This window comes from Lepeophtheirus salmonis, chromosome 4 (assembly GCF_016086655.4).
Source record: "Lepeophtheirus salmonis chromosome 4, UVic_Lsal_1.4, whole genome shotgun sequence".
Lineage (NCBI taxonomy): Eukaryota > Metazoa > Arthropoda > Copepoda > Siphonostomatoida > Caligidae > Lepeophtheirus > Lepeophtheirus salmonis.
The window spans coordinates 17743228-17768936 of record NC_052134.2 but is presented as its reverse complement, the minus strand read 5'-3'; the positions used below and the strand labels follow the sequence as shown (position 1 = coordinate 17768936).

Here is a 25709-nt window from a genome sequence, read left to right as displayed (position 1 = left end):
CTTGACTCGAAAGCTTTTTTATAATCAATTTAAGATTTTTTTTCAAGATTGACACTTAAGTACAATCTATTACTTTTTGAGGGAGTGTTCTAAATTATGATACTTTTGAATAAATGTTTGTATCCTTTATTTATCACTTTAAAAGTAACCAAAAGCCATTCATATAGTATCAATTAATCAAAGTTTTTTGTAAATTAACTATATTTATGTCATTTCTACGTTTAATTCTAAACAAAGCATTACAAATACAATTTTTAAGGTGATTCTGATAAACGTAAAAAACAAATAATTGCCAATAACATTGGAATATATTTAAACAAAACATGATGAAAAAATTACTTCTACGCATCAAAAATTTAATGTAAATTTAGAACAGCAATATTATTCTGAAAATGAATTTTCTGTTATTCTACGCCCGTGATTTCTAACCTTTTTGTCACTGCAAAGCCCCAAGTTGTATTTTTTTTTTTTTTTTTTTTTTTTTTGAAAGACCATCTAATTTTAGCCAAATATTTAATACTTTTTTATAACTGTTCCTTTAGAAAACACTTTTTTACGGGGGGGATTGATAATGACATGACATTTTTCCTAGAAAATAAAATATTTATTAATAACCATTTTTTACTAAATACTTTTCCCGATTACTTCGTTAGCATCACGGACACCTTGTACTTCGCAGAGTCCCGATTGATTACTGTTCTACGTAGTGAAGGGGGTACATAAATATAGACTTGGTCCCCAAATAAAACACTTCCTACGACCTTGTAATCAACAACAGCCATGAAAAACATGAAACAAAATAATAATTGTAAAAAGTTTGACAATAGTATATCGATTTTTATTAGTAATGTTTTAAGTAGTTATAACAACTTTGATAGATGATAACTCAGGGATGGGTGTATTTATAAACGTTTAACAGTAATATAATAATTTGCACTGAATATAAGACAACAAGTAATTGAAAAAGGCATATAAATTGTAAAACTTTGTTCTTTTAAAAATTGCTCACTATAAAATATATCTTTTACAAGTTAATAATAAATTTATCAAATAATAAATATAAAAAATAATTTTTTCATCAATATCAAAGAAGGTTCTTTCACATTTATTTTCAAGTCTACAAGTTTTAGAATTGTTATATCTTAAAAAGTTTACAACCTAATAGGTTCCACAAATTAACAACCTTGGTTTAATTATACTTTACTTTGGGCACTAATTGTATGATTCCATTTTGTATGTATATACTACTCTGATTAAAAAGAAACCATTATTCTCTCATTTTGAATTTAATTCTCATTTTTTTAGTATTATTGGGTTGGTACACATGCTCACACTGTATCATATGTTGACGATATCAGCAATTTTTCAAATCTAGTTTGTTTTTGAGAGAGAAAAAGGTTTGACGTCTTTTGGTGTGCTCCGCAATTTTCTACTATTTGAAAAAAATGGAAGAAAATTAATTTAAGGGAAAACTCTTTAAAAACTTTTCAAAATGAAGCATTTTCTAAAAAATAACTATTTTAGAAGAAGAAGAAGAGTAAAATTGAAAATTGAATTCGGGATTAGAAAATTACACTTTCTTTTTAATCAAACCTCGTACATATATATATATATATCTATATAGGAGAAACTGATAAAACAAATTAAAAAATAAAATCAACGTATTTTATAAAATCCAAATTGAGAAATGGAACAAGAAAATTAAAATTAAAATATCCTCTAGTACAAAATAAATAAATAAATAAAATGTTTAAGACATCACAGAAATATAAATGAGTTTTAAAGTATGTTTTCCTTTCTTCTAAGTAAAAGAATAATTATAAGTGTGATCACTGATCATAATTCAGGATGTAACAGTGATTATAATATGTATTATATGTTTAAATGAGTAATTAAGGATCTTTGTTTTCATTTTTTATGAGCTAAATGTCCATATTTCTAGGGACTTAATTACAAAGTCTTCAGACTCTACAAGTGGATCATTGTTGTAAGTGGCACAACGCTGGGTTCTTCCCATGTTTAAATCCTCATCAATGGAAATCCCAAAATGGCCATCACCCGCTCCAATACGAAGTGAGTTAGAGGAACATGAGATGAAGAAATCATTATCTGTACTCCAAGGCCAAACTTGGAAATCCGGCTTCAAACGGAATAAAAAACTCTGACCTGTACCATAAAAGGCCTCCTAAAAAAGTATGAAAGGGAAAACAGTATTAGGACATAATACATTTATTGACATATGTATTAAGATAAGGTAGAAATATTCAAGACGAATGTTTTTGACAAAAAAAAATGGATAATTCTGATTACACTTAGTTTCTAATATATGTTACTTCGAACTAGAAAATTTACTCCACTTTGCTAAGAAATGAGACTTTTAAAAACTTTCAATACATTACTTCAGTTTATTTGGCCTGGGTGTGGAACGCATTCTCCGAATATATATCGCAAACTAGCTGTAATATATACATATAAAAAGTAGAGAACATACGATCATGTATTGACACTATAAATTTGGATTGAATTATGTGGAAGGGATATGAATCTATTCATTCGAAGGTAATTAATTTTATGTAATATAATATTTATAGTTATCAAACAGAAATTACGGGCTATGTCATGCCATCATAAACAATAGACAATAAAAAAAAAACTAATAAATGAAAAATGTCAAACAAGTATCAAAAAATTATTCAAATTTCAATATATGTATAATAATTATTAAGAATGCAAGTATAAAGCGTTTCCACTGACGTAATAAATTGAATCATAATTGAAGGAGACGCCATCTTGGTGAATCAAAGTAGATATTTTTACATAGCAAAAGGAACCAATTTCTAATAAATCTTGATGCAACTTCCTTAAATGGCGTTAAACATAAAAAAATGATCTTTTGCATTGAATACTTTTTGATGCAAATGATATAACACTTTTAGGTGAATTAAATCAAAGTAATATGTATTAAAAAATGGTAAATTTGTACTTTTATTTTGATCGATTTGGGAAGAGAAAAGCACATAATTAGAGAAAAATGTGTTATCCTTTCCATTGTAATAGTTAATTTTTATCTAGAATATGGTATAGCGATGTAATAACATATTTTTAAGGTATATGAGGGTCAAATATAAGTAATAAAACTAAGCAATGGAGGAATACTATAAGTGAATAATGTATTCCTTTTGTATAGGGGATTTGGAGATGTAAAACCAAAGTATGACAAAACCCAGACTGATTCAAATCGAGTATTATAATAGATGATAAATAATATGCAGCTAATAATTGATTAGAAAAAATTACTTATAAAATCCATGTAAAAAACAAACATCTGTAAGAATGTATCAGCATCACATGTTACATATTATTATAGAAAAACTGTGATATATATGCCGTATCTTGTATAAACAAATAATTGGACAAGTTTCAACCAAAAAAAATGAGATGACGAATTTAGAACACTTGTGATGATAATAATGCCGTAATTGAATATTGCTTAGATGACTGATATATTAAAAAGTAATATTTGCCTATTTATATACTAATTGATAAGAGGTATGTGGCATATTATGAAGCTCAAATGCCCACAATTATTTTCTTTTTAAGTACATAATAAATACGTAATTTAAATAGAACAAAATGAAATGATAACATCAATTAATTGTTGATCATTAAAATGACTCAATGTAGCTCAATAAAGCGTAATTGGACGTATAAATTATAATTAGTGCAATCTGCTTATATATATTTTTTAGATTTAATTAAATGTATCTTTCATATTTTAACGATAGAAACAAGTTATCTCATTTCAACGTTAAACAATAAAATTCAAGAAAAATAATTAAAAGGCTCTTGATCTAAAATGTTTCACATTTAGGGAGGACAAAAAATTAAAGGAAAGTAATTTTGTTTTCTTCATGATAATACACGCTCGTAAGAACCAAGTTTTGAATAAGTGAGCTACAAAATTTGACAAATTTATATCAATTTAACATTGATACATAATGAAATTGAAAGGATGAAAATATATAACAAAGAATCGCCCTCTTTTATAAATTAATATAATCAAATTACATAACTCAATAGTCAATTTCTAGTTTTTGAGGGTAACCAGAGCTCATCATATAGGGATGATTATTCTTATCATTGATTTATTTTACTCATCATAAATGAAGATGAACTCAAAATCAACGAAGCCCAACTTTAGTATACAAATAGTATATTAAAGCAAAGGTAAATATTAGTTACAATTACTAAAGGCTCCAATTTTGTAATACCCTATGATCTAATACTTTCTCAAAAATGAAATCAGCAAAATGTAAATACAAAATTAGAGACTCATTTAAAATATGTAGTCACAAATATGGCGCATGATGTAGCATTTATAGTATATGATTTGTAAGAGCAAAATGGATGTACATATGGGTGGAAATCCTGAATCCTAATCACTGAGGGAGTAATCGGCTTAATATTAATGGTATTGGATGTCTAAAACAACAAAAAATACGAATGATTTCCCTGGATGAGAGCAAAGTATACTGAACTCAGAGTTAAGTACTGTACATGGTTTTTACTTGCACTCGAAATGGTTCCGAGACGAGAGCACCAAAGGCATGTCCCCTCAGTATCTAAAATGGCTAACAGTGCAGGACTATCCACTCTTCCTTGAGCGAGTCTTCGATAGAGAGATCCGAGACTGAAGCCATCTTGAGCAGTGGAGAAGTTGAGTATCCAATCCGCACCCAGGATTCGACTAGGAAAGTAATTTGAGAGTGGAATGAGGAGGTTGACATCTGTGAGAACGTGGGAAGGACCTCCTATCAGATTTGGAGTTGAGGAATCTTCCAGGAGGAGATTCTCCACATCAAAGGAATTAGCAAATCGTTTCAACTTCTCACACTTCCCATTATTATTATTATTACTATTGGCGCTGTTACTGTCATTGCGACTGTTACTGTTCAGGCCTCCATCGTGCTCAGAAAAACTGCGGCGGAGCCAATTCACAGATCCAGAGATAAATCTTGACATTCTGTGCTGAAAATCTACTCCATGTGAATGCTTTTAGAAGCTATTCCCTTCCTCCAGAGGCACTCAATAGACAATATAATTAATAATACACTTCAATTATTATGCTGCCAGATTTTATGTCTAATAAATATTACTAGCAAAAAAACCAAGGAAATGATAAAAGTGTGGCCGTCAAATGGGATGAGAGATTCTGGTAAATAACAATAATATAGAACTACACACACTTCTATTACAAAATAAGAAAGAGAAAGAATTGAGAGGAAAAAACAGAGGAAGGAGTGAACGCCGGCCTACATCCATCGTCCATCCATTCTACCTCCACTCCTTCCTTTCTATCCCACGTTGGGCACAAATTGATATTCTTCCTTCGTCATGAGGTTGCATCAGAGACAGTAGAGCGTGCGTCTTTATTACTCAATTAACTTTATTTATACAGTTAATCGTGAAAAGGGTCAAAATTGAGCTTATACCATTGAAGAATTGTCAATTTACATAAATACAAAATTGATATATAAATATATTATGCTGTAAAAACAGTCGAAACAAAAATACATGACAAAATACAGATTAAATGTTAAATAGATGTAAAAACAAATGTGTGTTGCCTAAAGATGCATTATTTTATGAAAACGGTTATGTTATCTACTATATATCATCAAAATGTATTGAATTCTCATCATTTTGCACGTCTTTAACTCGAGAGCACAAAAATATACGGTTTACCTCGACAACATAAAAATATACGGTGTATTTTGTTGTCAGCTGTCGATGTTCCGGCTTCTTTTCTACAAATCCGTGCTCTCAACATCGCTTGGTTGAATTTAAATTATGTCCTGTTAAATTTTCTACTATAATTATAAATAATTATTAGATAATAATGGGAAGAACGGGATAACTAAATGCAAACTGATTTTAGGACTTTTTTCTGTTTCTTTTTGTATGAAAGGTTACGAGATACAATAAAGGTTCCAAGAATATTTTTTAAGCTCTAATATTGTATTCAAAAATATGCCATTTTGTGATAAAAATGGCGTAATTGTTGACATACATATTAAACATACCACAACACATCATGACATTTGATAATAATTTAGATAACTAATTGTAAAACTCATTGTCTCTTTTTCTTTAAAAAATATATTTTTTTAATTATACCTTTTATAAAACAATATATCTCAGAACGTTACCTCACTGTACAGTGTATCTTGCATTCACCAGCCATTTCTTCTGCTTATTTTCCCATTCTGAATGTTGATTGGTTGAATTCGTATTTGTTCTTGTTCATTTGTGTGAACTATTCCCAAAAGTTATGAAATAATAACTTCATTATTCATAGAAATTGGCTAATGACACTTCCAACTGATTTTGAGTCTTTATTCCTATGTTTTTTTTGGAGAAAGGCTTCTAGATATAATAAAGTTGAAGACGTGATATACAGCAAATCTACAAAATTGGGGAATCAATAGAATATTCCTATAACCAATTTGATGGAGTTTAATCAAGATTTATTAGGAGTTTCTGTATTTTATGTAGTAAAATATCAACTTTGAGCCCCAAGATGGCGTCTCCTTTAATTATGATGCAATAAATACAATGTAAATTTTAGTACCAGTGAAGTACTGGCATTTGCAGTATTTTTTTAATTAGAATTGAAAAAGTTTTGCGCGTCCACAAGAGGAAGATATCTGCCTTATTTGAGCCGGTTATGAATGTTTATATATCTGTTGATAATCTGCTTATATAATTATGTAACTCCTCAGATAATTAAAATTTGGATCAATAATTGAACTTCAATAAAATTATTTATTATTAAATGTCTTAAATCTTGATTTCCTGCACCTGACATTATTTTTTTATCACATGACGTTTGTGAGATAAGTTATCTACGTACAGAACAACTTCCGTTTAACTGTCCACATCCACGACAACACGTAAACGATGTTGTTCAGTACGTCCATTTTATAAGCCGTTTTAATAAAATATTGTTGAAGGTTCAACGGAATATCACCCACGTATGGATGCAAGTCCAAAACGGAAAAATATATTGCGTTTTCTCAAAAAACTTTTCCATGTAGACGGAGCATAAAACATATGGGTGAAGGACTCTTATTTTGAGGAAAATTTAGTGATGCCCCAAGGATCGTTCGTAGGTTTTTTTTTTTTTTTTTTTTTGTGTTTATCCCGTATAACATTAGATTATCGTCTAATGATAATTTTAAAAAAACACAATTCTGAACGGGAAAAAAATTGTTTTATTTTCTAAGCCCAGGACTTTTCCGTCTATGTGTTAAATTAATAACTAGTCCGTAAAAACAAAGATTAACACTGAGGCGCTGTTGGGTTTGTTATCAGTGTAAGTCTCTGTTGGACTTAGAGTAGAATTGGGTTACGACATCCGAGTCATTTCCATTTCCTTCCGAAATACGTACTGAAACTTGTGTTAATGTCTTTCATCGAAAAGCTCCTTGTATGTAAAAAAATGTAACGTCATACCAGCTAAGATGCTCGCTCTCCTCTAAAACATTATTGAAATAGTAAGGATGACTTCGTTGATTTTTGGTCCTTTTTGGCTAGTCATATTTTACACAACTCTAAAAATGATTCATCTTATGTTTATTTTTTGGTTCCGTGCTCTATTACATAATCAAACATGATACAACTCTTCAAAACATTCCATGTAATTTTTTTTTGTTCAATAGCAAATAAATAATTTCGTTTTCGAATTTACTCAATTCATTTTATTTAATGAACTTATTTTATATATTTGCATATTATTCAGTTGCCAAAAATAAAATATAATATGTACAATGTGAATACATATCTATTAATGTCTAAGGTATCAACGAATAGTATTTCCTACTAGCGAGAATACCCGTCATTCCTCAGAGTTATTTAATTAAAAAAGTTTCTCAACGCCTTTGTTACCCATATTCATCGTGTCTTCAATTTTAAAAATATATAATTTGTTAAATATTTATGCCAAAGTCTAAATTTAAGCATGTATTTAACAAATAAATTATTTCATGGAAAATTCAAAAAATATTTGATATCTAGTTCTAAAAAGTTAAGATATAAAAGCCCTTTGTATTGTCAACTTTTGAGCATCCAACCTATAAATGACCTTTATTTTTTTATTTAAATATGACGCGTTGTTCGATAGAGAATTCTCAATTAAAAGTTAAGGGTTACCTGGCAAAGAATATAACTATAGGAGAGGAGAACCCATAGTTGCAGAGGATATTCGTGCAATTAAAGTTTGAATTCAAGATTCTTAAGAAGATCGAGTGTGCTTGAGACTAGGGTTCTTATATTAAAGAAATATCATATATCAAACTCATCTAGACAAGTAGTTAGTGTAAATATAATTTTGTTCTTAATATTTCATATTTTATTGATTTACGTGGCTTGTTTGTTATTTATTCCTTTCTATATTGACGGAAATCCATAATAAAATTGATGTATGTCCTTTTGTTTTATTTTACTAATCTGTATTCAGTTAATATTTTATACATATTTTGATGTTGAGATGCTTATGTTTAAAAAATTGGATTTATGAATATTCATGTTTGTGAGCCCTAATCTACTGAGGAAATTTTCAACTATAATGCTTTATTATATTTCTTTAAATGAATCTTCGCCAGAAAATGTTATAATTATTCATAAAAAATTTCAAATATCCATAGCTCTTGACAAAAAATTATTGAAATTTCAAATATTACATTTTTTCCAAAAAAAAAAACTCAAAAATCCACAGCTATTCACACAAGACTAAATTTTTTTGAATTATTTTTTTGAAAGTTTGGATATCGGCGAGAGGGGGCTACAGCCCCTCCAGCCCACCTCCTGCAGACGCTTCTGTTGGTATAGTACCGTTTTAAATGCATCAGTACTATATTACCGATATACCGAAACAGCAATATAGTGAAGTCATCCCAACCTTGGAATTATTACAAAATCGGTAAAATGCTATTAATTAATCAGTAATCAGTAAATGCTGCTAATGAGACTTTTTTGAGAGTTCTAGCAGCTACTAGATTAGATTTTTGCTTTAAAGAACATTTTGTATTAAGATTATTGTGAATAATTTCCTTTAAATGAAAAGTAGTTTAATTAAAAGGACCTTTCAAAATGCATTTGTTTTATTGTTTATTGTTCATATAAGAAAGGTGGATAACATTCATATCAAACGTAAGAAAGAATTCTTCAAGTTGAGAATAAAACAGTGCAGGGACATAGATATATTATCTTGAAAATAACTAAGTGAGAGACTGTACAAGAGAAGGCAGTGCTCCGAATAAGATTTCACAATGTGTATAAAGTATTACTACAATACAATGTACAAATATACTTTTTCAATTTCTCAAGCTGGGCTTGTTTTATGTAACTGTTTCTAGTCTTTACTAGAAATTTAATAAATAACCAGCCCATTAATAAGTATAATTTAAAGTCTGCTTCATATATAAGTATTAATGTATACTTGGAAAAAACTACCCTTCCATTTTAATTTCAGAAACACTTATAACTTTTCACTTTACTGACCGATATTGAATCTTTTTTTAATGAGAGCTTATACATAGTTCACTAACTTTTAATTCAACATATCCTCCTTTGGCCTCAATAAGGACATCTAATTGGTGTCTGAAGTCACTGAACACTTTGGTAATTTACTTGCACCTTAACAACGAGTGGAACACTATACACTTTCTATTTGTAAAAAAAGTTGCGAGATACAATATAGATCAAATCGTGATAACTGAATTAATTGAGGGAGTCAAGGAGGTAAGACTTTCAAATTTCACTTTAATCTACTGCAAAATCATTTCACAATTATATTTTTACTACATAATTATTTTATCTATGAAACCTAAATGTGTGTTCTTAATTAAAAGATTTCCGTATTTTACAAAGTTAGGGTTTTATCTCTTGTTTATATAAGTATAACAAATGAATCTATAAGGAAAAATAAGGAGGATGGTTGAATCCCTTGGACTATCATTATAAGGAAACAAATAAAATCTAAAGACGCTACATTAACAATTTTATTGAGAAATATTCGCATGAGTAAACTTCATATTTACATTCGTAATGAGTGATTCAACTTTAAGCCTTTAAAATACAGAGATGATTAAAAAGGATATACATATGTATTATAAGTACAGCAATACTTTAGAATGCAAATAGGTGCTTAAATGACAGTTATTAACGTTTATAGAACATGAACCCCTTTTTGTAAACAATAAGAATAAAAAGGAAGCAACAAGCTATATTTCGTTATTAATACAAACAGACCATAAAATTTATAATAATGAAAGGAAGCAGAAAAGAGCAAATAATCAATTTTTGCTTCTACCACTTAGCCGGCCAAATATAACACTAGGGAAGGGATTTTTTGGAAAGCATAAGGAGAAGATGGGATAAAGAGTTATGTTAATACTGAATGAAGGTCATTGTTAATATCAGCTGCCTGTTAAATATTTTTTTTTTTTTAAATAATTTATTACTATAGAAATTAGCCTTCTACATTTAAAATAGCATTAGTGGAGGGTGAATATTATATTTATATTCAAATACTTACATATTTATTTTATAATGCATTTTAAAATAATTTACACCCAAGATAGACGAGAATTCTTACTTCAAAGGTGATTGATTTAATAATTTATAAAAAAGAGCAATCGGACCAACCTTTTTTAATCGCCAAACTGTGTTTTTTTCTACATTCTCTAAATATTCTTCAAACCTGTTCAAAAATTTATATACGATATTTTCAGCCTAAAAGGAAAAATTTAGGAACCTCAGACCTCAATATTTCTCTAATTTTAAAAATAAGCTCCACCTTACTGTATATCGGATCATTTGTCCATTTAAATTTGTCTGTTTCTCTGCTCAGGACTTCTATTAAAGTTTATAATTAATATGATTGGTTTTTTTTTAGTTGTATTTTTTTTTTTTTTTTAATTTACCCATACTTTTTTAACTTACTATAATAAACAAACGTTATAATATTTATATAAATTATCTTAATAATGGTAATTATTTCAATGTAACGATAAAGACGTCATCATTCTTAATAAATAATAATAATTAATGTTTCTAAATAATACCATGCTTCGTATAAATTTAAATAAAGTAGATACTAATTATATTTGAAATATCAAAATTTCCTACTCATCATGAATAAATCTCTACAATTTTGCAATTTTTTCATTTCCTTTGCAAGGATGGAGTCAAATCTGCTCTCTTGAGATGGATGATCAAGTTATAGCAAGGTTAATATAAATACATTTCTAATAACATTGGTTAGAATATCTTTCTTCTATTTCCTCTATTTAAAAACAACTGCCTGAATGGTCTCAAAGAGGGGCTTAGCTTCAAATTATGTAAAAGGTGTTTGTATAACATACGTTTCTTCGGGTAAACCCTTTGGTATGCTCCATGGATTCAAATATGTAGATGTACTATTTATTTAAGATAATTATAAGTCTTTTTAGTGTATTTGAAGTATGATAGGATAAAGATGGAGTTTATTTTTATTAATAATAGTTATATTTATTTCTGAGATAAAATGTCACATTATATTTTGTGTATGTATATATATATTTTACATTTGTCTCTAATAATTTATTGAATCAATTTGTAATATTTAATATTAATCATTGCTATGTAGTATCATTTTTCATTATTAATTTGATTGATTTTCTATGAAAAACTTCTAATGAATTGTTTCGTAATAGTTAATCGTTATTTCAGTTTTTTTTTTTTTTTTTAACCATACTCTTTTAACTTAATATCACAAATATGGTATACGTTATAATGCGTTAACTTATTAATTTATTAGTAATCTACTGATACGGCTAAAGGGTTAGCCATTAGTTTTTGATTACTCATTTTATCACATATAAATCAGGGAGCATTACATACAGTGCAGCCTGTATACTCCCTTGATGGTACATGTTTAAAAAATTATCATTATGCATTAAATAAAAAATTCCTTCATTTGGTTAAAAGCTTCATACATACATAAAGATAAACTTTATTTTAATATTATAAATAAACTCTCAGCTCTATGTAATAATTCTACAACTTCTTAGAAATTTTCTTTAAGTATAATTAAAATATATACACAAAATACACTAACCATAGATATTCTGTATACTTAGAATGAGGGCCAAAAATAAGTGTTCCTATGAAACTTATACTTCATCTGTATACAATAGAGTGATTATTATTTTTAAAATGAAATAGTATGAAGATGACGATTTAAATTATGAATGTGGCATATCTAAGAATTACAAAAATAGTTTTGGCTTCAATCTAAGTCTTTCCATAACACATTTTAAACATTTTGGCTTATTTTAGCATCAATTTACGATAATATAATGATTTTAGATATATTCTAGGCAATATTTCACTATGTCGATGTAGGACAGCAAATTAGTCTTGTCAAATGGGGGATAAATAGCCAAATAACCAATGATATATGAAATTTTTTTGCTCACAGATCTTGTTTCAACTTGATTTGAACCTTGAAAAATTATTTTTCTTTCTTGAAACGTTCAAAAATTTATTGATGTAATTTTTTGCAATGAGTGAATTATCGATTTCTTATGCTCCTTATATGTTAGTATTCTACAAAGGAAACTTTTTTGGCGCACATCTAAAATCAATACATTTTCCCAATCTCATACTAAAATTAGCCAAAATAATTAGAAATAAATCATTCTCACAGATAAACTTTTTTAAATTTGTAATTGACTTTTTTTTTTATAGAAAATAAATAGTTATGAAATTGTTTAATACGAGACCTCAATCCTCCCTCCCCCTTTGTTGTCATGAGCTTAAACAAGAGACAATAAGTTCCAAAATTATAACTTCCTTTTAAAGATAATTAAATCTTTATTAATAAAACAAAATTTGTCTGAATGTTTGCCGTAAAGTTATTTTTGAACTGCCTGACTACTTGATGAAAGAAATACAATTTAGAAAAAAGTTTGTGTAACTAAAACTCAGCAGGTCATATAAATAAAGAAAAGAAAAGAGGATTACCCATTCTGAGGCATTAGGTTATAAATACTTTGCCTGTTTTAGCAAGCGAGTTTTTTTAATGTAAGAAAGCTAAACAATTTTTTTTTTTTTTTTCTCAAGCTTTGATCATTATTGTTTCATTTTTGAGGAGAAACAATCTATGTATTGAGTAACTACGTGTGATTGTGAAAAACAGAATGGATTTGTGGGAAAGTTATTTTCTTATATTGATAGAGCAACGTTCGTCTGTTCGTCGACCCTAATGACTCTGAATAGTGAGTAATGCATGGTACTACTCTGCGTTCACTTTAAGGAATTTATCGTGAGATTTAAATAATTTAAAATATCTGAAACATAAATTTTTATACTGTTCTGATTTAAGTTTGAGACTGAAATCTCAATTAATAATGAGTAAGTAATTTACTGTGAAGCTTCGGTTTGAAAATCTTAGACTGGTCTAAGACGATTATTATCTTATCTAATGCAGTCCGGTCTAACTTTGGTCTGTTTAAACCGGTCTTGTAGTAAAATTCGTCAACAAATAAAAACAATATCGGGCTCGAGTGTAATTTGGTAAATTTATTTATATTATTCCTCCACCAAACCACTGGGTTTTCGTATTTTATCATTCTGTAAGTCATTATCTCTATTTTTATTTCTTTTGGATAATGTTTTATTTTATTGACTCAGATTTGTAGGTATCATATCAATATTTAAGGTGTATGACGCAAAGTATACGAATGCTTTATCTTGTAAAAAATAATAAACAACGCAATTGCTACGGTTTATTTATATATTATGCTATGTTTAGACCAAGGGAAGAATTATAAAAAAATAACCAAAATTCTATAATATCAAAATATATAATATTTGATTATATACCGAACCGAGGTTAAAAACGTACCGAACCTAACCATGGTAAAATCCCGTACCACAACAGGCCTAACAACAACCTATGTCTTTTAAGTAAAAGATTTAAAGGAAAATTGACGTTTTTTATTTAATATATCTTGTTTCTTGAAAATAATATTTTGATTTGGAATAACATATGTATAGCTCCAAATCTTGAGCACTATATTTCAACATTTCAACATGAGGCTCTTACTGCTCTCTACTGACGTATTATAATAATATAAGTTTTAAACGAAAAGCTACATAATAGTGACCGCATTCTAATTTATTTTGATTAACAATCGTTTATTTGAAATGTGTTGTCCAGGTAGAGTTGCATAAAATGTGTCCAGCTGGTATATAAAAATAAAAGAAATTGAAAATTAACGTGGTAATCCGGAAGGTTAATAGAGAATGCGAAGTTATATCATAACGTGTTTACGACTGACTTCCACCACGCTTTTTAATATTAACGTCATAGTGTACGTGTGGTTGGGTGTTTTGTCAAAATCTGATTTTCTTACCCAGTAGTTAGTACGATAGATCAAATTGAAGATTCTAGCAAGCCTGATTTTATGATGGTCTAACCTTGTATTTCTATTAACTTTGGTAATCCTGATAATTAGAAGAATGTTTGGGAGGAGAGTGGCATAGTTTTCATGACGTTATATTAACTCAGCTGCAAGGTACTCTGAGAGGAAGGAAATAAACACAATCCCATCTTGAATATAGGAAGGTAATCTATGTTGGGATGACTCGGATGTCGATCTTCAATTATAATCCGAGTCCAACAAGGATTTACACGTATAATATATAATTTTATTGAAAGTTAAAAACATTGCTTATCACTTTTTTTCTTCTGACTCTATGGTGTGCCCATATTTTGATATATATTTTCCAGCATGCCAGATAAATATGTCTAAATAATATATTAGGATAGAAATAATCTAATAATATATTGTATACTTATGAGGAAGAGAGGCCTAGCCTCTCACGTATTTCAGACATACATTTCTCTATGTATGTTAGTCCTATACATAATGTATATACCTCTTAAAAGAATTAAGAGGGAAACAAGAGTTTTATTTGAAACGCAAGAAACTTGTCTACTCAACAATTCACTATAAAACATTTATAATTATCATGCTTCTACAATTCAAGTTAGGGTTGATATTTCTGAACACTTTCAGTGTTTGAGTTTTGTTGTTGAGGTTTTTTTTTTTTTTTTCAAGGCTTTTATAATTTTGCTGCATGCAGCTATGAGATGGAGAAAATAAATAAAAACTCCACTCCGTATATAGCAATTATATACATAGTCAAGAATTACTTCGATGTCGATCCTCAATTCAACTCCAGGTCACTTATAAAAAATAGTTTAGGTAGCAATTATAAAAAGAGTGTGATCTTCAAGTTTAATCTTTTTTAACCTCCAGTTGTAAGTGTAGGTTCCTATTGGAGTCAGAGTTGGAGTTGAGGATCAAAAACGGAGTAATTCCTGTCTATGATCTTGCTTCATACAGGGTGGGCCATGAAATTATTTTCTTCCTTTCATAGCTGTTTGTAGCTAATCTAATTAAACGTAATTACTAAGGAAGAACCCAAATCTGTTAAAACGTGAAGGTTATAGCAAAGTTATCTCTTAAGTAATTACAGTCATTGGCATTAACAGAATTGATATATTATCAGGATATAATACCATTTCGGACATAAATACGAATTAAAAAAGGAAATTAGGAAGAGGATGAGCGAGTTAATCTTAGTATGTATCTTCAATCTTCATAATATTGAAGAAGGAACATAGCAAGTTATAAAATAAATAAATCACACGTCAAATATTTGAAATATTTTGTTTTATATTTACCAAAATCAGTAGATTTACATGCTCAATTATGTGTTGCATTTTCAAGAGTATAAAAAGAAAATGCTCATATTTGATCATATTTACATCAAATAGACAAAGGGAACAAAAAAATGTTGTATACAAGGAGGTTTTGCAATATAAATTTACAAGAAACTATAATTATAGTTTCAAGTAAATCGTTTTAGTTTAAAATTTTAACATAAATAAGCTAATTTTCATTGGCTATCTTTAAGATAACGTGTTTGTCCAAGTAAAAAATTAAGAAAATTTTGTGCGTCTCTCTGATAGTGTAAGACACATTTTGACAAAGTGGCGTTGCTAAAGCTCAGGCATCATATTAAGAAGAAAAGGAAAGTACATATTTGATGCGTTAACATTAATATAATCTTGAACAAAAATCAAGGAAAGGAAAAAATAACAATAAAATTTGTACTTTAAATATACACATAGCCCAATATTTCATAGACATATATGAATCAATTTTTGACATTGTATTCAAATTTGTGGAATGAGTGGAAATACCCAAGAATTTGAACTTTACTTTAATCCAATTTTTTTACTAATATAAGACTTATACTGGCCCCGATATAAGTCATTCAAATAAAATCAATCAATTTCTCATTCTTTTATTATGAGGATCAATTTAGGCTACTTTAATTACAAATAGCGGTACACACAAGGAGTTAATAAGAATAATTTATTGATAGATATGGACGATAATTTGTCGATGAATATAAATGTAATCCCGACTTAATTTTGAGAACATGTCAGGCCTCATATATAAAATTTAAAAAAACAATTAATTTTACTTTATATTAGGTTTAACAAAGAGAGAGTGTGTAGTTGACGTCTAGCACATCATATTTAAAAATAGTGAGTTCTTGTACATTTAAACATTTTCAATGCAAAGTTTATCGACGCTGAATAACTACGACCAACGTAGAGTACTTCCTTTAGTACACTTATATTGACAATCTCCGACTTTATTGAATTTGTTTCTATGTAATAGACACATTATATTTATCGCAAGGACTCGAGGGAAAGAGTGGACACTCAGTAGAAGAAGACCATGTTTTTTCCTTCTCTTTGCTGATTGTCTTAAAAATTGTCAGCTGCAATAAGATCTATTTTAAAGGTTTTGAAGGCAATTTATGTTCTACGCTGTGGGCTTAATTTAATTATTTATCATAATAAGCCAATTCTTATTAATTACAATATATTTTTGCATAATGGTAGTGTGTAGTGCAATGTATTATAGTAGTAGTTCAACTTTGAGTAAAAAGTATCTAGGCTTAGGCCCATTTTGAAGAAGCAATGTTTCTGAAGAAGTTTCCAGACGGACGATGGAGTTTGTTACATATTGCAATTCCTAGTTTATGAAAGCTCCCGTTTAACCGAAACAAAAAAAAATAGGTGCAAGTATGCATGAAATTGTGCATCACATTTCTTGATTATTGCCCACATTTAATTATTGAATTGTATTTTTTTCTAATGAGATTATTTAAGTTTATAGTGGAAAATTTACTTAAGTATTTAGTATCTAAAAAGCAAATTCAGTTCTTTTTTAACTTTATATATATTAAAAAAAATCAAATCTCTAATTGAATTCTTTAATAAAGATAATACAACAAAATATTAAACAATTATTTTATAAAAAATAACCATTTTAAACCATGAATCATGCGAGAATAACAAACATATATAAGTCGATAGAAAAGCTGTAGATGATTTGATCGTATTTCTTTCCCTTATATGTTTGTTCCTTTCCGTTTAGTCTTTTAGTTCTATCGTTCCCACAAAACTTTATCCTTCCATGTTTTGTTTTTTACACTTCTAAAATAAACAAATGAATGGAAAAAGGGTGGAAGGGTCCAAGCCTGTTTCTAAGTAAGGACCGACACAACGCTATTATTACAATGTTTCAATTTGTATCATTTACGCTAACAAGGCTACAAACTAGTTTAGCATTTAATGACTTAGTGTCTGTTAAGAAATTGATAGGTATAAAAGAAATTATGTAGGTAATAAAGGTTAATCAATTCCATGATGTAACCTTTTCACCAGGAGCACTTATGTACTTAAAACAAACATATTATTGTCCTATCATTTGTAGGTGGAAATGAATAAAAAACACTTGAATAAAAGAGTCTTTGTCTGACTCATGGAATAACTGATGTTTAGTTTGAGTTGTTTCATTCTAGTGTGACTGTCTTAAATTTCAACATTGGGACCATTATGTCGTTCTTTAATTTTCAGGTAAGTTTTTTTTTTGTTACTTCTGGACTTTAAAAAAAAGTATATTTAGGAAAAGGTGACAATTAATGTTGGATTTTGGTATGGAAATCCTAGACCGGTCAAAGACCGTTATAATTTTTGTTAGACATAACTAAAGGACTTTAGGCCGAGAGTGGACACTCAAGGTAAGGAAGGTAGGGTTTAATTGTTCTCGATTCTGATTGCCTTAAATTTCGAAGATGCTACATGTTCCTCTAGCTAGGAACGCAGCCAGTGAAGGAGTGAGTCTCCCCCCCCCCTAGTAAAAAGAGAATAATTAGGTTAGGAAGATATTTTCCACCAGTGTTTTAGATTAAATTTTTTATTTTCCTTGACCATTCTTTTTCTAGAGTCCTTTAGACATAGCTAAAGTAATCCATATTCGGTCCAGATAAAGTTTTCAACTAAGGTGGGATATTTAACACGTTGATGGGGTTGCATCTTTTTTTATGACATTCCTAGCTAGTAGATATGTTTAAATTCGTTTAACTTCGAAATTAACTTTATTGCTTATGACTTCGAAATTAATTTATATTTCATTCCTACACTCAGTATATCACTCAAACACCATATTACCTGCCCCAAAAAATCTAAGCATATATTTAACTTAAATATTGAGTAATATGAATTGCAATCCGTAAGCCTTTAAAAATGGTTATTTTAGACCATATGTGATACACTTCAGCAGGTGGACAAGTTATTGTGCGCCATATGTGGTAACATTGCTTTCTATAAACCTTTTTTTAAATGACTTTTTTTTCTAAAAAAAAGTTACTTTTGAAAAGAAAATATTTCTTGTACTCAATATCGCTGGATAACGTTATACAGACAAGGGTCTAAGGTTCCAGACTACAATTTGATTGGAAATATTGGTCCAAATTGATTTTAAAAAGTCCCTTAAAACCGAAACGTTGTAAAAATTTGTTCTTAGATCGAATTTATTTACTAGCTGTAATACATATCCCCTTGATGAAACATTATTTGTGTTTTTCAAAATGTTACCAGAAGGATATTAGTGATATTTAAGAGATGGGAAAAGTCCTTATACTGCAAATTTAAATCCTTGAATGTTTTAATGGCGTCTAGGTCCCACCTCTGGATATTATAATTTATATTGAAAGTTTAGATGTTAAAGATTGAAGAGTTGTTTGAGTAATAAATAAATACTCAGTTTTCCCGGGAATTCCAGGATTTTAAAAATCAGGGAAATTTTTTGGGAAATATTTATTTTCACGAGAAATTTATTGAAAAATATAAATTTCATTTAATCATACCAACGAAACACTAGCTTCAAAATATCGAATTCAATAAGAAAAAGATGCGGAGGGGATTAAAAAGACTTCAAATTTATTCGACAATATGTGGGGGGATAGTGATAAAAATCGGGTGTATTTTTTTAGTTCAACCAATTTTGGGAGTTGGCAACCTGAAGAGTAAATGAACATGTTTGTGTGCTCATAAAAGACGGAGAGTAACCCTGAGCATGGAGCATTTGTAACAGAGTTATAATTGTAAATCCTAGTTATAATCAGAGCAGAATTGAGGATCGACATTGGAGTAATTCTTGCGTAGGTTCCTTTTTACTTCCTTGTCACAAGTGTTTGTAGATGATCTAATGAAACGTCATGACAGATATACTTTGCTTTATTTAATTGGATTTTTTTTTGGAGGGGGGGGGGGAAATTGGATTACCATTTTTTTATCTCAATTCTTCAAAATACGAACTGAAAACCAAGTTCCAAAGGACATTGTAATTGCTGTATTCAGAATTGAATACCCGTCAGGAGTCGTCATTCTACACATTTGGTTCAAACTACAAGAAGTTTGGATAACACAATTTAATTATATTTATATTTTTTACGTCTAATTCATTCAGGCAAAAGGTAAATTAATTTTGAAGTTCTTAGTAATTTTCTTTTAATAGAAGAAATATCAATTACTAGAGCTGTGAAAATTGTAGCAATCCTTGCAAGTCCAAATATTAAAAAAGAGTATAATACTTCGAGAAAAGACATATCTGCTGAAGGTGATCAGTATTTAAACTTTAATATTCCCAAAGCCTTAAAAAAGTCGCGAAACGCAATTTTTTGGTTTTTGAGGGGATATAGCCCCACATTCCAAGCGGACACTCAGTTATAAAATAAGGCCATTTACCAATATTATTAAGAATTTTAGGGCATACAAACAATTATTTTTATATTAAATAAATTCCAGAGTACATATCCCAATTGATCAAATTATTAAACCATGTGACCGAAATATTGAAATGTCTACATTTGTGCATCAAAAAATTAGGTGTGTTCGATACCAAAATATACTTCTTATAGCAGGACTAACTCATATAATCCCTTTAAAATAATGTAGGGGAGACCAAGATCAGTTGCAACACTTTTTACTTAATTTAGACAGAACAAAATGTAATACAACATAGCTCTGCTATTTTTGATATATTTAGAAATTATAACATGGCAATGTAAATTTTGAAGAGATACCTTATTTGATATTCGAGAAAAAGTGTCTATTTTAAACTTTTCTGATCTCCCCTACAATACCGTAATACTACAAGAAGTATATAATTTAGCAATAAATACAAATGATTCCCACAAGAATGAATCATTGAAATATACTTAAAAAGGTTGAGTGATTTATGGTATAATTCTGTTATTAATGTTATGTGATATTACTAGAGATGGGACTATTAATGTGAATCGGATGATCGGATGTGTTTTTTTCTGGAATTAGCATCAGGGAAAATAATGTTCGATTGTCGATTCCGATTCTTAAATATTATTAACTGGTATTTAACAATTTATTACTACTATGTGAATTTGTTACTAGAGTCTTATTATTTATAAATATTGTAATAAAATAATGTATGATAGTAAATGCTCGAAAACGGAGAAAAAAAAAGTGAACACAATCTAAACGTGAACAAAAGTGTTCCAAATACATGCAGTCGGTAGAGATATTATCATTTTAGGCAAACAAGTTTTGTAAAGAGATCTAGGAAAGATAACCATTGAAAAGTTTGCCTTTGGAAAGTTTGTGCTGGGATTACTTGCCCTGAAAAAAATTCGCCTTTTAAAAAGCTCCCCGAGTATTTCCTTTATTTGATTTACGTTATCAATTGTAATTCTTAAAAAATTATACTGAAAGTTTTTTTTATAAATATATATCTTAAAATATTAAAGAATTGTCATCGAGAATTTTTACAAGAGTCACATTGGAATGGGTATCTCTATTTTTTTTTTTTTTAATTGTCCCATCACTCTAAATATAACATTAATCTTACAATAATGACAATATCATTATATGGTTATTTTTGACAAACCTTTTTACTTTTGAAATATCAATTACGTATTTACTAAGCTCTTTATTTATCCCCAGAATGTTAAGAATAGAGTTGCAAATCGTAAGGATTTTCAGTAAATAAAAAAAATCATAACATGGTATCCCTGGCAATTAGAAGAATGCTTGAGAGGAGAGGAGCACAGCTGTAGTGATGTTTTATTAGATTTACTTCGAGCAACTATCAAATCTCACTCCGTAGCTGCTAAGATATAAGCAGGAATTAATCTGATTTCCTCCTTAATTATACTCTAGTACAACAGACCACCATAAATAAATAAATACTCAGAGGCAACAAGATATACAAATGTTTGATCAAAGATATAAACTGGCACCAAGGCTTTAATATGACACCACATTATTATTATTCTTTTCTTTTTTTTTTGCATAAATTAATAATCGCCTATTCGAAATAGAAAAATAATATTCAAATTTGATGCTGTAATAAAAATTTAACTTCATTCTTATAGCTGATATTTATATTAATTCGTTCCTCGCATGTTAAAGTAATTTATACCTCAAATATTTATTTAAAAAATCAAACTTAAATTGGTTCTCACGTCATGTCGTCAAATCTCGACCAGATTGTAACTTTACAACTTTTTTTCCTCCTACAGTCTTAATATGTCAAACTTCCAATCGAAATCTCATTTTTGTCTCAATGTATTTCTTTCCACATAGTTATCAAGTTACTTTAGGGTTTCAGGTAATATTTTTTTACAACTCTAGATATTATGGCAATATGAGACAACTATTCAAAAAGGAAGAATATTTTATTAAGATTGTTGTAGATAGAAAACAAATCTCCTGAAGCTATGGAAATTTCTATATACAAAATTGCAATCTAAGGATCCTTAAATAGTACAAGTGTGTCCGCACGATTATATTTTGGAAGGGTCATGGTTTTTGGAATTTTTAAAAAAATCCGCAGCTATTCATAAACTTTAAAATATTAAATAAAATAAAAAAATCCACAGCTGTTCACAAAAAAATTCTAAAGTTAAATTTAAAAAAAAAAAAAAGGATCAAAAATTTATTCCAGTCGATATAGCCGTTGTATATTGCTCTGATAATATAAATATATAATTATGGACGTATGTATTTATTACTTTTGGTTTTCAGTCTGAAAATCCTAGACCGATCTTATAGATAAAACTTTGTTTACGTTTTGTTTTTGTAAAAATTGTGAACCTTTTGTTCTGTATAAATCATATTTGTACAAGTACCCTGAGGGGAAAAAATGTGTCCTTATATTGAGATGCAAAAAAATGGTCCACGATTTAATACGTAGTTTGAACCAGAATATTGGTACAAATCAGTCAAAAAATCAGTTTTGAACCGAATACTTTATAAAAATATATATGTATAAAATATTCATATATAATATTTTGATAATGATAAAATTATCTTGTTATAAATTAGTTACATAAAATGTAATGATTATATAACGAACGTTTACCTGGCATAGCCCGGAGTAATAAGGTGTCGTCTAAAAGACAATTTTTGATCTTATAATATTGAAGATAACTTTTTTCAAGAACATACTCACTTCTATTGTTAATATCAGCTTCCTTTTATATGATTTTGGGAGGAGAAAATCAATTACTGTATACAGAGACGAATCTTTTTCCTTTTCATTAACATTCGGTTAAGGAAAATATTATAATTTTATTTAAATTCATAAATGTATTTTATCATGCATTTTAGAAACTATTTCAACCCAAAATTGGCGAGAATTCATCCTTCAGAGGGAGATGCTAACACCACGACGACCTATAAAATAATGAACAAAAAAGAAGAAAAAGCACAACCAACAACCGTTTCTCCTTTTCTAATCAATAAGTTGAGTATTTTCTTTACACAAGTGTCCAACGCAAATACAATACAAAATATAAAACGCCTATAACATTTAATTCATTTTTTCATACCAGCGTTCATTTTTTATTCAAAACTCAACATTACCTACAAATGTTTAAGTATTAAGATATATGTACATATGAGAACAATAACAAGAGCGAAAATAAACGGTGCTCTTAGTATACATGCACATACCTACAATATTTAATTAATTCGACTGCATTGTTATTTCTTAGATCAAAAAAATATATATGATATACAAAGGTCAAAATCCAGAGTGAAATTTGCATGTTAAAAAAAGAAACCGAAAATCAACATGGTAACCCTAACAATTTGATAAATGTTATGGAGGAGGGAAATAATAACCCTCATGACGTATCATTAGATCAGTTGTGACAAGAGAGGTAAGAAAAAAAGATATAAACAAGGACATTAGCTAGAATCACTCCAATGTCGATCCCCAATTCTACTCTGAGTCCAACTAGGATTTACAATTATAACTCCGCAACATATTTTCAGGGTTACGCTCCGTATTTTATGAGCACACACGAACGTTCAAATATATTTGAATATAATTGAATCTATTTAGGAAAGGATGTTCACTACTCGGGAATTAAATCATAATTAAAACTCCTAAGGAAAATAAAATTCGTTCTTTATACTTCTAATTAAAAAATAAAGGCCCAGCTAAAAAACAAAACCGGATTTACATGTATAATGATATACATGAGGGGTGAATATATACACTGCACCATGTGTATATATTTCATGTTAATCCTCCATACAGGCTGACAAACTTTGCTTATTAATAATTTATATATATATAAATTAAAGTGTGTTACTTCGGATATACTATAATGATTAAAAAGAAAAAAATGTTTTATTTATCATTAGAAACTAAACTGGAAATATCCGAATGCCTTAAATTGATATATTCTCTAATTATCCATTTTTTCATTTGTTCGTAAAGCTTTGGTAAGGAACAATTGTTCCTTCTCTAATTTCCGTATCCATTAATAATATTATTTACTTGTCTACTTTCCTTTAAGGGTAACCTTTCTAAAGAGCTGTCCAATTTAGAAAATTACCTGTTCTAGTCCATTGAGAATAAAAGCACTTAACTCAGAAATTACATGATAAAGATACATCTTATGTTTTTTTAGGGACTTCAAATGGAATAAAGTACTAATTATATGGATGATGCCAGGGGGCTGGGGTAGTATTAGATTTGGAAATAGTCTCCGCAAAATTTGGATAGAAAAAAAAGTCGCCCTTACAGAAGTATTATTTCAAAAAATATAAAGCGATATTACTTTTGTAAAAAAGAGTCATTCGATAAATATTTAAAACAAATTTATATGAGAATTATGTGATGGAATGCGCGCAACAATATGATTATGACAAACAAAATACTTTATTATCTCTCTTGAAATATCAAAAAGTATGATTACAATTACGTCACATAGTATTACAATTTGACTGTTTTCTGCACTTTCATTAATTATTTGAGGGGCTTGGAACTAATAATTTCAAAAGTAAATAAAAATCATAAAAATGATGTCATACAAGATGAAAATATAATCACACAACTTAACTGGTAATTAAGATTCTTAATTTTTTTTTCCAAACAATTTAAAATTTAATTTTTAAATTTTTTTGTGAATAACTATGGATTTTCTTAGTTTTTTCAGAACAATTTAATATTTGAAATTTAACTTAAAAATTTAATTTTCTGTGAATAACTATGGATTTTTTCCCGGAAAATCTAACATTGGAAATTTAGTTTTTGAACTTTTTACAGAAAAATTAATTTTCTTAGAAAGCTATAGATTTTTAATTTTTTTTTTTTTCCAAAAAGTTTAATATTTAAAATTTTGTACGAAAAAGTTAGTTTTCTGAGAATAAATATCGATTTTTTAAATTTTTTTTCCAAAAAATGTAATTTTCTGTGAATAACTATAGACTTTTTTTTATAGAAAATTTAATTTTTGTGGATAGGATTTAATTTTTTTGAATTAAAAAAACTTAAGAAAACAAGCCCCCCTCACAAAAAAAAATAATCATCCTGCGGACGCCTCTGCTCTGTTTTGTTACTTAATTTCATCTTTTATTAGCAACATAAGGTGGATTACCAAATTTTTCATGCATTTAAATGCAATTTAATTTTCACTTCTACAAACAAGACACTTTTTAAATCACAGAACCTCTTCATTTTGTAAGGGAGAATTATCGAGATCTAAAGATTATAAAATGCAAAGTTCTATAACATAAATTGCCCATTGGTCCGTTCTAAAATTATACAAGTGAATACCTACACACTGAAAGGGCAACGCATGATAGATGTAGTAACTTACCTTTAGGTGAATTACTTAGTTGTATTTACTTAGCCTTATTTTTTATTTCTATAGGTTCTTTGTAGTTAAAGCTATTT

The 25709-nt window shown here is 28.6% G+C and overlaps 2 protein-coding genes across 4 annotated transcripts in view; one reads left to right on the top strand and one right to left on the bottom strand.

The window, feature by feature from the left end:
- Positions 1-816: 816 nt before the first annotated feature.
- On the bottom strand, positions 817-5241 carry LOC121116944 (TLD domain-containing protein 2). 2 transcript variants are annotated; one of them, XM_071887682.1, is made up of 2 exons: positions 4558-5241; positions 817-2185 (listed from the first exon to the last, which is right to left on the bottom strand). In XM_071887682.1, exons 1-2 carry the CDS (start codon positions 5020-5022, stop codon positions 1916-1918), a joined length of 735 nt encoding a protein of 244 aa, XP_071743783.1. In that variant the 5' UTR covers positions 5023-5241; the 3' UTR covers positions 817-1915. The 2 variants fall into 2 exon arrangements, with proteins under 2 accessions (XP_071743783.1, XP_040567202.2); XM_040711268.2 differs by having other exon boundaries at positions 4569-5237.
- Positions 5242-17916: 12675 nt separating this feature from the next.
- LOC121116943 (multiple C2 and transmembrane domain-containing protein) overlaps positions 17917-25709 on the top strand; it is a 41789-nt gene continuing 33996 nt past the window's right edge. For both annotated transcript variants that reach the window (XM_071887680.1, XM_040711264.2), the window contains exon 1: positions 17917-18055. In XM_071887680.1, coding sequence (XP_071743781.1) covers positions 18035-18055 — 21 coding nt within the window. In that variant the 5' untranslated portion in view covers positions 17917-18034. The remainder of the gene's footprint in view (positions 18056-25709) is intronic.

What these genes read in the sequence shown, in the direction of transcription:
- LOC121116944 (XM_071887682.1), bottom strand. Translation starts at nt 5,022, where the DNA reads ATGTCAAGATTTATCTCTGGATCTGTGAATTGGCTCCGCCGCAGTTTT. An exon ending in CGAGTGCAAGTAAAAACCAT is followed by an intron (nt 2,186 to 4,557) that starts GTACAGTACTTA and finishes ATACTTTTTTAG; the next exon opens with GAGGCCTTTTATGGTACAGG.